The following is a 15441-nucleotide window of genomic DNA, read 5'->3' on the forward strand; positions in this document are numbered from 1 at the left end:
CTGCCTTATAAATTTGTCTGAATATGATACCTTCGAAATGTATAAATCTGATAAGAAAGCCCTTTTTTCCCTTTTTCTTTTTTATTTAACTTATGAAAAAACTCAATTCAGTGACGTCAGATTGGTTGCTGTGCATATTTTTCCTGATTTCTACATTTTTTAAAAGCTTTTTTTACTATGGTTAGCCTAATATGTGCACAAATAAATAAATATCTGCATGTACGGAACTTCATATCTGCACAGTACTTAATATCTGCATGCACAGAATGAAAACAAACGATAAAATGAACGCAACAGCTTATTATCTCTATTAATAAAAAAGATGAATGAGAGTAATTATGCGTTCAATAGGACGCAACAATATACCTACAACTACAAAATTTCGATTAGATAAGCTTAAAAAGAAGAAAATGTGCATTTTTTCTTGAAATTTTAATTAATTAAAAATCGACCGAATTTCAACATTTTTTTTACTATAACTTTCCAAAATATTATTGTGCAAAAAGGATTTTTAAGTCATCTTAAAATTTGAAAACTGTCTTTTTAAATGATAGAATTTAAAATTCGGCAATTTTTAAAAATATTTTAAGCAAATTTTACAATAATATATTCATATGTTGCAAAATTCAATAAAAATAAAATTCTTTTCATTATTACTACAAATATTGCATCTCAGATTTTTTTTCATTGGTGTTAATAAATATATGAAAATTCGGCTAATTTTCCTATTTAAGCAATTTACTATTCATTCCATGATCTTATTTATTTATTTGAAATTTTATTTTACTTACAAATACATCTTTACTCCAAAAATAATTTAATTTCAAATTTACGCTGAGATGACAGAATTGTCCATTATTTAGCACAATGAACTTAAACGGCGTAAATAAAACTTCTTAAATTAGTACGAATTTCATGTCTATCAAAATTTGAAATTTAAAATATTTAGTTGAGGAAGCCTTTAAGACCGACTTAATAAAACATTTAATTGAAGCTTTTAGTAAGCTTCAATCTCAACCAATCAGAAAATCACAAAAGGCGTATACAAACATTCACAAGGCGTATATACATTTTCTTTAGAAATGAATTACAAAGCGCTTGTATCAAAAATAAAGGAAGTAACTAAATATGTGTGTAATATTTTCTTTCTATTAAAATGGTGGAATATTGAGGTCTTCGATTCAGAGTGCCATTTTTTTTTCCGTCTTCACCAAAACTGTTCAGTAATAGTAAATACCTTCATTACCGGCGTCCTGGCATAGGGGTACCGCGTCTTCCTCGTCACCTGGGCCTCCTGGGTTCGAGTCCCGGTTCGGGCATGGTTGTTCTTAATCTGTGTTCTATCTGTGAGGTGTGTGAATGTGCCCCCCTGTAAAAAGGGGTTGTACAAGTGAATGTGTGTGTTTCATCTTCATATGAGCTAGAAGTCAGACTTCTGCCCTCGGGTGCTCAGGGGTCTTTACCCTCAGAAGCTACTGCACCCCCTTTCCCTGGTAACGCGGACACGAAATCATCATCAAATACCTTCATTAAATGGCAATTCACTTTTTATGTCTGAAGAAGAATTGAAATTCATTAAACTAAGCTCTTATATTGTTTAAATTTAAAGGAATGAGCTGTGACAGTGATATACTTTTTTTTCCGAAATATAAATGCGCAAGGCAAAGATTATTTGGCATTTACTTATTTTATTTCTATTTGAAAATAGGGGATAACTGCTTTTGTTACTATAAATCCTAAATTCATCATTTCAAGTTCAAACTGTTTCGATCATTTTGGGTAATGTTGCAAAATTTTCAAATATGTGTAGAAAGCGGAAAATACATTTTTTTTTATGTTTAATAAAAATCAACTTTATTGCAAACTATAATAAAATACGAAATTATGATAGCATCCCGATATGTATGGAGATTGTTAATAGGACCTTCAATAAAAATTTGAAGTAATTACTTTACATTTTAAAAGAGCTGTTCTAGCTTCTAGCTTTCTTTTTATACACAAAATATAGTAATTGTCAAAAAAATTCGAACTCTAGATTTTGACGAATCTCCACGTTTTAGACCTCAATGAGTTCGAAAAACATATTTTTGGAAAATGTCCGTCTGTCTCTGTGACAAAGGTAACTCAAAAAACTTTGAGCTAGGCGAATGAAATTTAGTTTACAGGCTTAAAAATAAATGTGTAGATTTCTATCAAATTTGTGGGCAAAATACTTTCAGGGGAAGTCTGTCTGTCCAGCTGTTCCAATATAATTTAGCACGATAACTGCAAAAATGAAGAACACAAGATATATAAAAATTTAGTACAAAAATTTAACGAAATCTAATAAGGGGTTGATCGTCTGTTGGTATGTTGTTGCCATAACTCAAAAACGCAACATACATATCAATTTTAGTTTGCGACTTTATGTGTAGTTTTATGTCATTTTTGTTTCAAGCGGATCGGAGGAACACGTTTGAAACCGAAATGTGGATTTTGAATGCTTTTGACAGCCAAATCAAGAATTAATCGCCAAATAACTCGCCAATGATCTCACGATAGATTCAGGAAAAAAATGCTAAATTCTTGCGAACGGTTAACATTTCCTGGCTATTATATGTCAGTGCCATGCAAGACGTTTACTAGGATAACATTTTTATTAAAGAGGATGCGAGAAAGTTTTGGGAAGACTAATCCCGCTGCTTATTTTACAATATTACAGCATATCATACTTTGTTTCGACGGATATTTCTTATGAGCATATTTTAAAGTAAGTTTAAAATATAGAAATTTATAATTAAAAGTAACATTTTAAAATTTATTTACTTTCATGTAAATGCAGTTTATTTTTTATAAATGTATCATTAATTCTCGTAATTTTTTGAAATCTTTATTAAAATGAATCATCATGTTTATAGAAATTAGAAAAACATTTTTAGTTCTTATAGTATTATATTAGTACAATAATAAATTAGTATAATAATAAAAAATAAATTCTTTTAAAAAATATAGATCAAATATTTTAGGGTGTCCTAAAAGTTTCTTTCTCATTGCGCTATGAATGGCCTTATCTGGCTCTGCTTGAGCAAACATGCCTGTTTATCTATTAGTCGTCTATGTCATCTGTATCAGTCGTACCTGAGCTCAAAACTGTCGCAAAGCCGAGACTATTCCCCAAAAAAGTTCTTTTGTTCATTTGGTGGGATTGGAAAGGCGTAATTTTCTACGAGCTCCTTCTTCAAAGTGAAACAAAAAATTCTACGAAATACTGACATCAACTGGATCAACTGTAAGCTGCCATAGCAAAGAAATGGCCAGAATTAATGATCCGACGAGGCGTTTGTTTTCATCATGACAACGCGAGACCACATATTGCATTAGTCGTAAGAGATATGCTCTTATAGCTTGATAGGGATGTGTTACCACATCCTGCTTACTCTCCAGATCTCGATCCATCTGATTATTATTCCTTTCTGTCCTTAAAAAATTATCTTCACGAAAATCGCTTTAAATCCATCAGCGAAATAAAAGCGCACCTCGGGGCTTATTTCCTGTCCAAAACATAGTAATTTTGGAAAGAAGGCATAATGAGGCTTCCTAAGAGATGGGAGAAGGGAACGGAGCAAAAGGGTTCTTTTATAAGAAAATAAATAATATCTTAAACAGTAAATACTGTGTATTCATTTCATAGAAATAGGAAAGAAACTTATGGGACACCCAATTAAATATACATTTGAATTAAAAAAATATACAGAACGTGATTCATGGAAAACGACACTCTAATTACAGAACTAAGATGATAATGCTTCAAGTTAAAGATTAAGAATTTAATTAAGATAAAAATAGTTGTTTTGTTATTCTCTTCCACAGTGATTTTCTTTTATCCCTGTTAAGGAGAAATAACAATTAGTTGTTGTAATTATATGCATAAATTCCATCATCGTAGTGAAAAAAATCTATACTTTGATTACTGAATTACGGCATTTCAGTCACTTAGAAAGCTGGTTAATTAAAGGCATCAAAGAAACGTGTGTTGTTTTGAAGAATTACCATAAAATCCAATTAATGATGTATAAGAGACCTAATTTCCTAATGCAGGTGATATGATTATTATCTATCTGTGAAAGAAGCTTCCTGTATCTATTATTATTTGCTTTATCATAAATGCAAAGCAGATACATTATTTTAGTGATCTAGGTAAAACCAATTATTGTTTAGAGCTTTTTTGTTGGCTCTATTTTTTTTAAACATTGGAGCTCGTTTTGCTTCATTATGCTTATTAAGATTTGCTTATCATTTCATAAATAGACTTATTCGTTTAGGAAATGATAAGCAAACTTTTGCTTATTAAGATCACAAATGAACTAACATATATCATTTCATTAATGATAATTGCTTTCAAAATAATTTAGTATCTTATACTGAAAAACAATTTTTTTATCTTATTAAAAATTATAGCAAATATAAATTTCTGAAAGATATCAAAATGAGTCATTTATTTCCATTGTATCATTGTACAAATAAAATTATTGAAATAAAAAAACATTGATTTATATAATTTATATTTTATTTAAAGGCCGGGATAGCGTGGTTGGTAAGGCCTTGGGTTGTGAGTTCGTACCCTGCTAGCCATAGACTCTCCATGTATGGTGGTGGCTGGCGCACGTTTATATCTGTTGTGGTCACGAAGTCCTCCATATTGAGACCAATAACATGAGGGTATTGGTTCAGAGATGATCGTTCTCTGATTCAGGTCTAAATTACGATCTGTGGATGAGTGAATGAAATGCATGAATGAAGTCCGCCCCGTAAAAAGAGTTGTGATGCGTGAGTGGCTAAGACGTACTCTTGGCCCCAGATGGTGCTACTGAAAAACAAGAAACGCTCTCTCTGCTTAAAATCGCTGACTTCGTTTGCAGGCTTATCTATGACAAGTGCCATCAGAAGCAACAACATATTTTATTTAGTTTCTAAAATTGTTTCTTGAAATATCCATGTGTCACTTTCCATGTACAGAACGTCATTGTTAATCTTTAAACCTTTACTGTAATAAAAGATAATGCAGTGCAGTAGTAAATATTCTAATTAAACTAAAATTTCTAGGCTTCTTATTACCGAAAACAAATTTGCCTCAGTAATATCCAGGATATATTTATGCAATGAAATTGAAAATTATCAATCGATTCAATCTATATATAACATAAAACGAAATTTCGAGAATTTGCAATACGAATCACATGCATTTCAGAGCAAAATATTTTATTCATTAAATTTAAGGGTTTAAAATTTGTCATAAGTTGTATTCTAAGCACATACTCATATTTAATCTCCATGATTGTGCAATTAATTCTTGATATATTTACTTTGGACTTTGTTTACTTAAAAATATTTTATTGTCTTTGAAGTTATTTCTAAACTTCATTCTCCTTCTCATATATGAATCTGTTCTTCTCAATTTTGGTGAATTTTATTAATTTTCTTATCAATATGATTTATGCTGTATCAAATATAGGTTAATAAGGAATATATTATATAAATAAAAGCGATTTTATCTTTGTAGTATGGGCATTATATTTCAGTTACTATTAGTTTATTTATTTAGCAGTCAGTTTAGCTATTGCCATCTTTAAATAACAGAAGATCATTGATTAATAGTATAGAGTATATCAAAACATTTCAAGTTTTTGTGAATTTGAAGTATTGTAACATATGTGTAACATTCGAAGCAAAATTTGAAGTATTGTAACATATGTATAACATTTGAAGCAAAATTTCAAGTATTGTAACATATGTGTAACATTTGAAGAAAAATTTCAAGTATTGTAACATATGTGTAACATTTGAAGCAAAATTTCAAGTATTGTAACATATGTGTAACATTTGAAGCAAAATTTGAAGTTTGGTTTGGTTTGGTTATATTAACGTCCCGTTTGAAGCAACACTAGGGCTATATTGGGACGGACATCGTAATTTTGAACCACTGTCAGATGACGAGGACAACACCTGAGCTGGCACCCCCCTCTCCCCACCACATCACACCAGCGGGAGGATGTTAGGTCATGACGGATTTAACGTGCAACAGACCCCCTTACACGACGGTTCTTCGGTGGAATCGGGTTACGAACCTGAAGCCCTCCGGTTCCGAAGCCGAGACCTTACCACCAGGCCACCGCGGCCCGCAAAATTAGGAGTATTGTAACATATGTGATACAAAAACCGTCTGGAGCTGAAATATTTTGAATAAAGTAGTGAATATATTCAGTAGTACACATCCCGACGTCCTGGCATAGGGGTAGCGCGTCTTTCCTGTGATCTGGGTGTCCTGCGTTCGAGTCCCGGTTTGGGCATGATTGTACTTCCGTTGTTCTATCTGTGAGATGTGTGAATGTGCCCTCCTGTAAAAAGGGGTTGTGCAAGCGAATGAGTGATGCGTGAGTAGCAAAGTCGTACTCTTGGCCCTACTTGACGCTACAAGAGACGCTCCCCCACAGGCTTAAATCGCTGTCTTCGTAATAGCGGGTTTGACCATGGCGCCATAAGAAACAACAACAGTAGTACACATTTTCGTTTCATTAAACATAAGTCATAAGTACTATGTTTCTCCGAGGCGATCGTTGAATGATGTAGAACAATAGAATTCAAAGCTCTTAGCTTCATAACTCTGTCATTTTTAATCGCATAGAAGTGAGACTTTTTTCATTTAAAATATTAGTATGGCAAAAATATTTAATGAAGTATGACTAATAAAACCAAGGGGGATAGACTGAAACAACACGAAATATATTTTTTACATATAAAACATTTGCTACCTGGAACTATAGCTTATCTCTAAACTTTTAGATATAAAATATTGTACCCCGATTAAAATAGAAATCTGCATAGACATGATGATATTAATTATGAATTGTAAATGACATGAATGTATTTCAGTAGCAAATACCATAAGTTATTAACAAAGGAAAAATACATAATAATTGTTTGTTGTTTATTTCTTATGGCACTTGCCATGGACAAGCCCACTGTTAGAAGACAGCCGATTTAAGCCTGAGAGGGAGCGCCTCTTATTTCTACAGTAGCGCCACCTAGGGCCAAGAGAACGACTTAGCTACACACACGTCACAACCCTTTTTACGGGGCGGACTTCATTCACGCGTTTCATTCACTCAACCACAGATCGTAATTTAGACCTGAATCAGAGAACGATCACCCCTGATCCAGTACCCCCAGTGGTATTACTCTCGACATGGTGGACTTTGTAACCACGACAGATTTAACGCGCGTCAGCCACCAAGCACGCGGGGATTCTTCGACCGGCGGGGTTTGAGCTCGCAACCAAAGGGACGCGAATCCGACGCTCTACCAACCAGGCTATCCCGGCCATACATAATAATAAATCCCATGAGCAGAGAAATATTGAATAAATAATAAGTATAAGGCAAAGTAAAATCAAAAGTTCAAAGACAAAAAGTAGTTACTTTTTGCTAAATGATTATTTCTATTTTATATTACTACATAAACTTCATTCTTTTTTTTTTCAACTTGTTATTGTTTCCAGTTTACAACGATAGAATTTTGTAATCGTTTTTCACTAACCTATTGATGTGCTAAAGTTCTAAAATTTTGTTCAGACGCATGTTCTCGATAATAATACAATACTTTAGTATTTTTCAAAAATAACTAATCAATTAATCGCTTGGTTCTTTTTAGTTTTGATACAATACGTGAAGAATAATTTGGTGTAATAGGAAGAAAAATTGAGGACAAGATTCCCTTGCGAATTAATTAATTGATTATAATAATAAATTAAGAAATATCTTTAAAACATTTAATTGGAAAATAATACAAATAAAGCCCATTTTTTTTCTTTGCGTTATAACGTATAATAATGTGTTCTAAAAAATGCTAAAGTGGTTATACATAGAAAATATTTTTTTTTTATCAAAATAATATCAGAGTTAAATTTGTATGAGCTAAATTTGTTTGGTACATTAATATTCAAAATGAAACAATAAGACAAAAAATAAATTATGCAAAAAAATCAAAAGAAAGCAAATTTGTTAATATCCATTATAAATTAAAATATATTACGAAAGTGAATAAAATTATAATTTACTGCGAATATTTCTACAAGCATCTGGCATTTTGATCGCTTTTGATTTAATCCCCAAAATTTTAATTAAAAATAATTTTCTATCTTTTAATACACTAATGAAAAGATACTTTATAAAAACTTAATTTTTATTATTTTTATTAATCATTACTCTGCTCTATGAAAATATCCCTCCATAATCTGGCGATTTTATTATCTGTAGTCATATTCTCTACAGTCCTCTGAAGAAGCACTTGCGTCATCTAAAAATAATTCCTCCAGTCGGTAGTTTGAAAATATATTCAACAAACTTAATTACTTAGCTTTCAGATCGTTTAATAACAATCTTTAAGCAAAATGCCCAGACGGAAAACAAATTTAAGAATAAATATTAACAAAACTTACATCCTCTATAAGTTATTTATTTTCCTTATTTAATTAAATCTTTCTGCTGCAGAGCTAATTATATTTTCATTGCCATCTTTGCCTAGTTTTATTTACCACTTAACTATCAGCAAATAGTTTAGACTTCATGCATATTAATGGCAAAGTTCCAAGGTTGCGAAGAATTACATTAATAAGTCTGAACCCAACGAATATGCTTGACAAAATATTCTAACTGCACTCCTGACATCGCGGAACGAGACATCTGCCAACCCAAAGTCATGAAAGTTAATTGCATGTTATTTAATTATATTCGCTGCTTCTAAATGCCATCTGAGGCCTCGTTTTTCTTTTAGATGGGATGGCAACACCATTCGTGAAGACTTATTCTTTCCCTTCTTATGAAGATTATACTTCTTCTTTTTAGGTTTGACGTTATTAATTTTTGCACAGGATATAACAAAATCTTATTAACTTTGAAAGCCTTCCTCGTAATGTTCCTTGACGTTAACCCATTAGGCATTACTTGTTGTGAATTTAAGTAGTTAGGTCTCCTTTCTTTGCTTTTTGATAAGAAAAGTTTTCTTGGCTTGGATAGACGGATATGTCTATCTACTAGTAATTATGCTATAAAATATCTTATGGTAACTTGTTTACAAAGTTCTTGACTTTCACAACGGGAAATTATCTCTAAAAGGCAGCATTCTTTTTTTATTTAACTAGTCATATTCCTTTTTCCGTTTTTAGCACAATAAAATAATGCAAGAATTATCTATTTAAATTAAATCCGGTTACATTAATATTAAAAGTTCATTTTTGAATGTCAAAAATATAAAAATATTAAAAAATATTATTTAAATTTTTAATTTTATACCAAACGATTTTTAATTTTCTCTCAAATAAAAAGATTCACAAAACTTATGTAAATGATTATATAGAATACAAAAGAAAATAATTTATAGAGGTGAATTTATTTTTTTAATCAAATTTAATTCATTAATTTTTTTACTTTAATTATAGTAAAATAATGCTAGACTTATCTATCTGAATGAAAACGGGTATTATGAAATTCAAAAATAAATCTTAAATATTAAGAGATATGAAAAGCAATTAAAGCTATTATTTAAATATTTATTTTTGAACTAAGCGATTTTTTTGTATTTTTCCTCAAAAGAAAGATTCATAAACTAATGTAAATGATTATATAGAATACAGAATAAAATAATTTGTAGAGGTGAATTTATTTTTTAATCAATATTAATTTATTAATTTTTCCGCTTTCAGTACTGTAAAATAAGGCAAGAATTATCTGGTTGAATGAAAGTCAGCTATATGAAATTCAAAAATGAACTTTAAATATTAAAAGATATAAAAATATTATTTAATTATTTAATCTTATGCCAAGCGATTTTTAAATTTTCCAGCAAAAGAATGATATAAAATCTTATGTAAATGACTATATATTGGAAAATGACTATTATATGGAATACGAGAAAAAATAATTTGTAGAAATCAATTTATTTTTTAATCAAGATTAATATATTAAAATATTTCATTGTTTAATAAAAATTTCTGTATTAAAAAAAAACTTATCTGCTTCAAATTAAAATTTTATTGAATAAATAATCATATTAATAAATCATTCAATAACGCGAAAGTCACCGAAAAAAAAAGACCCAAACAGAGCGTATGAAATATAATTCGGTATGCAATGGAAGATTAATCCAAAAAAAAAAAAATTAAAAATTATTAACTATTTCTACAACTTAATATTTGAATCGGTCATTAATTTTGTCTCTTTCAAATAACGTTCTTCATCTTTTCTAAATTGAAGAACAAAATTAATATTCCCCTCAATACAGTTGCTTCAATTGCCAATATATATGTGGGTTAGTGCTAATTTCAATTACCTAACCTACAAATTTGCCTGCCTAATCTATACTTATAATAAAGCTTAATGTGTGTGTGTGTGTTGGCGCTCTACAGGCCAGGTCATTTGACATAAAGCTACCAAATTTGGTACATGTATACCTTAGAGGTCGGGAATGTGCACCTGGGGTCCCTTTTTTTGAAATTTTAATTAGAATTTTAATTATTAATTAAAAACTAACTTTCCCGCCAAAAAAATCTTCCATTTTCCCCACCGCCAACTTTTTCGCCAAAATAATCTTCCATTTTCCCCAACGCCAAATGATTTAGGCTTTAGTTCTTTTTTTCTCCCAACAGTAATGAGGCTAGGGTTAAGATTTTTCGGCGGATTATTTCAAACGATTCTGTTTATTTTCTTAATGTTTTATGCATTTAAAATTAAACATTGTTAATTAATCCATGTTTCAGATTCATTCTGAAGTACTTTTGAATTAAAATAGCACAGAATAAAGGAAATTAAAAATGTCTAATCTGCATAGCGTTACCCCAACTGGCGTAGAAAAATTCACGCATTTGCGTTACCGTAAAAGGCGAAGAAAATTCACGCATGCGCACTGTGTTCTGATTGTTGGCATGGCAACCATTATCAACGAACGATTTAAATTACTTTTAGGTTAGTTGTATGCTTTTGTAAGTAAATTGTATTTATGTTAGTTATATATTTTTTGTATATGCTTATAGTTTTAAGTACATCGTTTTTTAAGTAGTTTTTTTTAACCTGTTTACAATGATTTAAATTATTTTTAGGTTAGTTGCATGCTTTTGTAATTAAATTGTATTTATGTTAGTTATATATATTTTTTTATATATGCTTATAGTTTTAAGTACATCGTTTTTTAAGTAGTTTTTTTAAACCTGTTTTCGACCGATTATTTTAAACGATTCATTTTATTTTCTGAGTGTTTGATGCATTTAAAATGAAACATTGTTAATGAATCGATCCATTCATGATGAATCTGAGAAAATTTTGTTGACAAATTCTTGAGATATTACATAAATTAAGAAAGATATTCTTTAGTGCCCATAAAGTTTAAACGCTCAGTGACTCTATTATCAGTAATCATATTATTAAAAAAAATGCTTTGTTTCAGTAAAAAAATATTATTATATTAATTGCAGATTAATCCTTTACACTTTAATTTAAAGCATAAATTCTACGAGGGGTAACAGAAAATTAGAGAGATACATATCACGTTATGACTGAAGGCCTTTATAATATTATGAGTGAATTATATGACTATCAAAATTTGAAGTTTTAAAATATTTTGCTGAAGAATCTATTAAAGTTGGAATTGCATAAAATATTTAATTATTAAAATTTTAACGAACATTAAGATTGGCGAACCGGCTGGTCGCCAAAGGCGGCTAGTTTAAAATATGCTAGAGCTAAGAAAACAAGGTTTAAGTTAAAGAAAATTTAATTACAACATATTTACAAGACTTTGTACAATTGCGAGATTAGTGAAAAAACGCTTAAAGATTCAGTCAGCAATCGTTCCGGTCGCGGCAGCGTTTTTTTGTTTTTGTTTTTTCTCTTCTTGCTTCGCGAGCTTAAGCGTGTAGAGAGCGTGCGCATGAGACTGAAGGAGTCGTTAATTTGCATACTTGCCGAGATCAAAAATAACCACAAAGCGGCACTATCAATTTGATTTGAACCTCGTGGCAAATGTCAGTTTTTAGTTGCACGTTGTAGTACCGCTACATATATTAGTTATCTATTAGTAAAAGAATATTGACAGACTTTCTCAATCCTTTTATTTCGCTATTTCATTTTAAAACAATTTCACGAATCATTTTTGACTGCAGAATATTTTCGTGAGTGTATATAGAAGAGGAAATCAAAATAGAAAACGAAATATTAATTAATAATAAACACGAATTTTAGATAAATGTACTTGTTTGTACAATGTTAGTGAAATGTTTGGATTCAGAATCATTTTTTCTTTCTACACGAGCGGGAGGAAAAACAACTCTACGAAGATTCTAGTTTTAGTTACATTTGCACCCTATTTCGAAATAACAGTGAAGTTTCTTTGAAGTAAAAATGGCAATTTTGATCCATGGTCAGATGACGCGAACGATATCTGGACCGGCATTGCTTCTGCAAACTCACAACAACAATGGAAGGACATTTTAGTCCAATGCATTTAACTTATACCGTACCCGTTTGTACACCTGTTTTTCGGTGGAATCGGATTACGAGTCTAGAATCCTGTAACCCCAAAAAACGAGACCTTACCCCCAGGCCACCAGGACTCTACCTCCAAGAACGAATTAATTAAGATGACGAAAGTAACGCAATATGTTTAAAACAATTAATTATAAAAGTTATTACGTTCTTAAAAGCTTAGAAAAAGGGATGCATTAGTACGAAATATACTAGCATGAAGAATATTCAACGTTGAAATATAAAATGTAATGGCACTGCTTCACAGAAACGCCACTTCTGAAGATCCAAAGCGCACGCAGCATACAATACAGTCGACTGGAAGGTGGCACTTTACGCAGCACTGTGTACTTATTTTTCATATCTCGTCTCATTTAGTCAGAAATGTTTGCAGATGACAAATCGACAAATACAGGCATTGAGGTGTCCCTATTGTGGTGTTGATTGCTGATAGTACAAGTGTCAGATGTTATTCTGCTCATGATTGCATTACTTTTTTACTTTTTCAGTACGTACAAGTGAGTCAGCTACTTGTCTAATCCACAGGGGGGGGGGGGTACACCACCTTAGAAATGAAAATGAGAAGATTCCGGTATGGTTGTTGATTCTCGCCACTCTTATGGGTTCAGAAACTGTGAGGGGTCGGTTACCTTCTATCAATGACTAGAAGTGCTTCGCACAGTAAGGGTCGTACCGTGGTCGGTATGACCTTAGGACTCAACCATAGTTCCCTTCAAAGTTGCTGTTGAGGCGATCCGGTCAATCAGATTTAATCCGAATGACATTTATTAGGCGAGGCGGAGTAACCATTGTAGTTCCCTATCTATAACTGTAGCATTTTTTCCAGCTAAATAATAATAAGATATGAAAGTAAAAAGGGTCAAAATAGTATAGATATTTTTAAGGACATGCTGAATTACAATTCGATATGGGTTTTATCATTTTCATGTTAATACAAGCATTCAGAATCACCAAGTTAATGACAAGGTATCATTGAAAATCCTTTCTAAAAATGATTTAGAAATGACAGTCTATATTTATTTCAGAAAATAGATATAACATGCATGGTTAATATAACATAATATAGCAAGCAGTCATAACATTCATAGTAACTTGCAAAACCTTATTATTGAACCTTCTCTCATCAAAACCAGGTTGCTTTGGTGCACGCATTTAATATAAATTAATGATAATTCCTAAGCGAGCTATGAAAGATTAAAAAAAATAATAAATGACACAAAAGAACTAAATAAATTCTATAAGGATAGAAATATTGATTCTTGTTTCAGACTTATGTAGCTGACATCTTCATGTCGCAAAGCTGGAAAGATTACCGTTTACAATTACCGGAGAACATGACATCGAAGTACCGTCTGCTTCCACTCAGCTGGCTCAAGAAAATGTGGCGGCCAGACTCCTTCTTCAAGAATGCTAAAAAGGTCACATTCCAGGAGATGACCATCCCCAACCATTACATCTGGCTATACAGCGATAAGACCATCCTATACATGGTGAAGTAAGTTTCATGTTTATAAATATGTAATCACCTAAAGAAAAGCATGAGTGCGTAAAATGTTTCAAACATTTGTGAGAAATGGAGCGAAACTTATTGCGCATGCGCTGTTGCAGTTATTGTTGCGTAGGTTTTTGACGCAAGAGTCATATTTGGCTATAATATACCAATCAAACTGTAAAAGTACAGAAAACACATTTATAAAAAATATATAAAGTGAAGTATAAAGAGAAAAACACATAAAATATGGCGATAAAAATAATAATAAATGATTTTAAGATCTCAAAAAATAAAGCAATTACTTCATGAAAATTCGAAAGAATGATAGAGTGTACAAATACTTAAAAAAGAAGCGTTCAACAGAAACAGAAGGGGGAAAATGTTAAATGCAAGTAAGAATACCAATAGCTTTTAAGAACTTTGAAAAGTTTTTGTGACATTTTTCACCCATCAGGTCTTGTAATTTTAAAGACGAGATAAGAAACACAAACACTATAAGAATTAAAAACCGGATATTCAATTTAAATATAACTGTGCTGTTGCATATAGACACATTTTGGAAAAATATGAGATGTCTGTGGGTGAAACGTGTATGCCCTATACGGAGACGAGTGTGTGTGTGTTTGATGTTCGTATTTCTTGAATGAAAAACATTATTTGAATAGAATCTGAAGAACATTTTATGCAAACATTTTTTTAATATAAAAAATTGGAGATAGCAGGTGAAGGAATTGGTAAAAAAACATTAAAACAATCAATACCATAATATAATTAATGAAATAAAGTCATACTACTCATTTTACTAAACAAAATTCTTATGAAGCAAAAAAAAAGTTTTCAGTATTAATCCACAATAAAATCAGTCATGAAAGTAAACCTTAAACCAAAAGGAAATTTTAGAAATTAAGCACTCTTTAAGGAAAAGAAAAATAAACAACCAAATCACAATTGAAGATAAAATTTCATCTTTTTTTTTTCAGGCTGACTCTAGAACTATCATGCGCCATGAAATTCGAAGCATACCCACATGACACTCAGACTTGTTCCTTAAAGATGGAGAGCTGTAAGTAATGAAGTGTTTTTATTCTGAAAAACGTCACTCCCCTCTAACATATTGCTTAAAATTTATAATAGATGCAGTCATCCTTTAGAAATGAGATATCAGAAGTGGAAATTTTAAATTAAAATTTATCCCTTTTTATAGCATTATTGGTCATTTTAACAAATGTTCCGAATCATGCAGTATATAACATGCAATATTTTATTTTAATGATTCTATTGCATGTTACAGCAGCTGGTTTATACCGGAATAAGCTTATTTAACAATAATTGCAAATTTAGAACTTTAGGGAAGAAATGCTTCTTTATATCCCAAGGCAA

The 15441-nt window shown here is 31.0% G+C and overlaps 1 protein-coding gene across 1 annotated transcript in view; it reads left to right on the forward strand.

Annotated features, from left to right (window-relative positions):
* Positions 1-15441, forward strand: part of LOC129988480 (glycine receptor subunit alpha-2-like) — a 58865-nt gene that overhangs the window by 10936 nt on the left and 32488 nt on the right. The window contains exons 4-5 of the mRNA XM_056096718.1: positions 13838-14064; positions 15042-15124. Coding sequence (XP_055952693.1) covers positions 13838-14064; positions 15042-15124 — 310 coding nt within the window. The remainder of the gene's footprint in view (positions 1-13837; positions 14065-15041; positions 15125-15441) is intronic.

The sequence above is a fragment of the Argiope bruennichi genome, chromosome 10, assembly GCF_947563725.1.
Source record: "Argiope bruennichi chromosome 10, qqArgBrue1.1, whole genome shotgun sequence".
Lineage (NCBI taxonomy): Eukaryota > Metazoa > Arthropoda > Arachnida > Araneae > Araneidae > Argiope > Argiope bruennichi.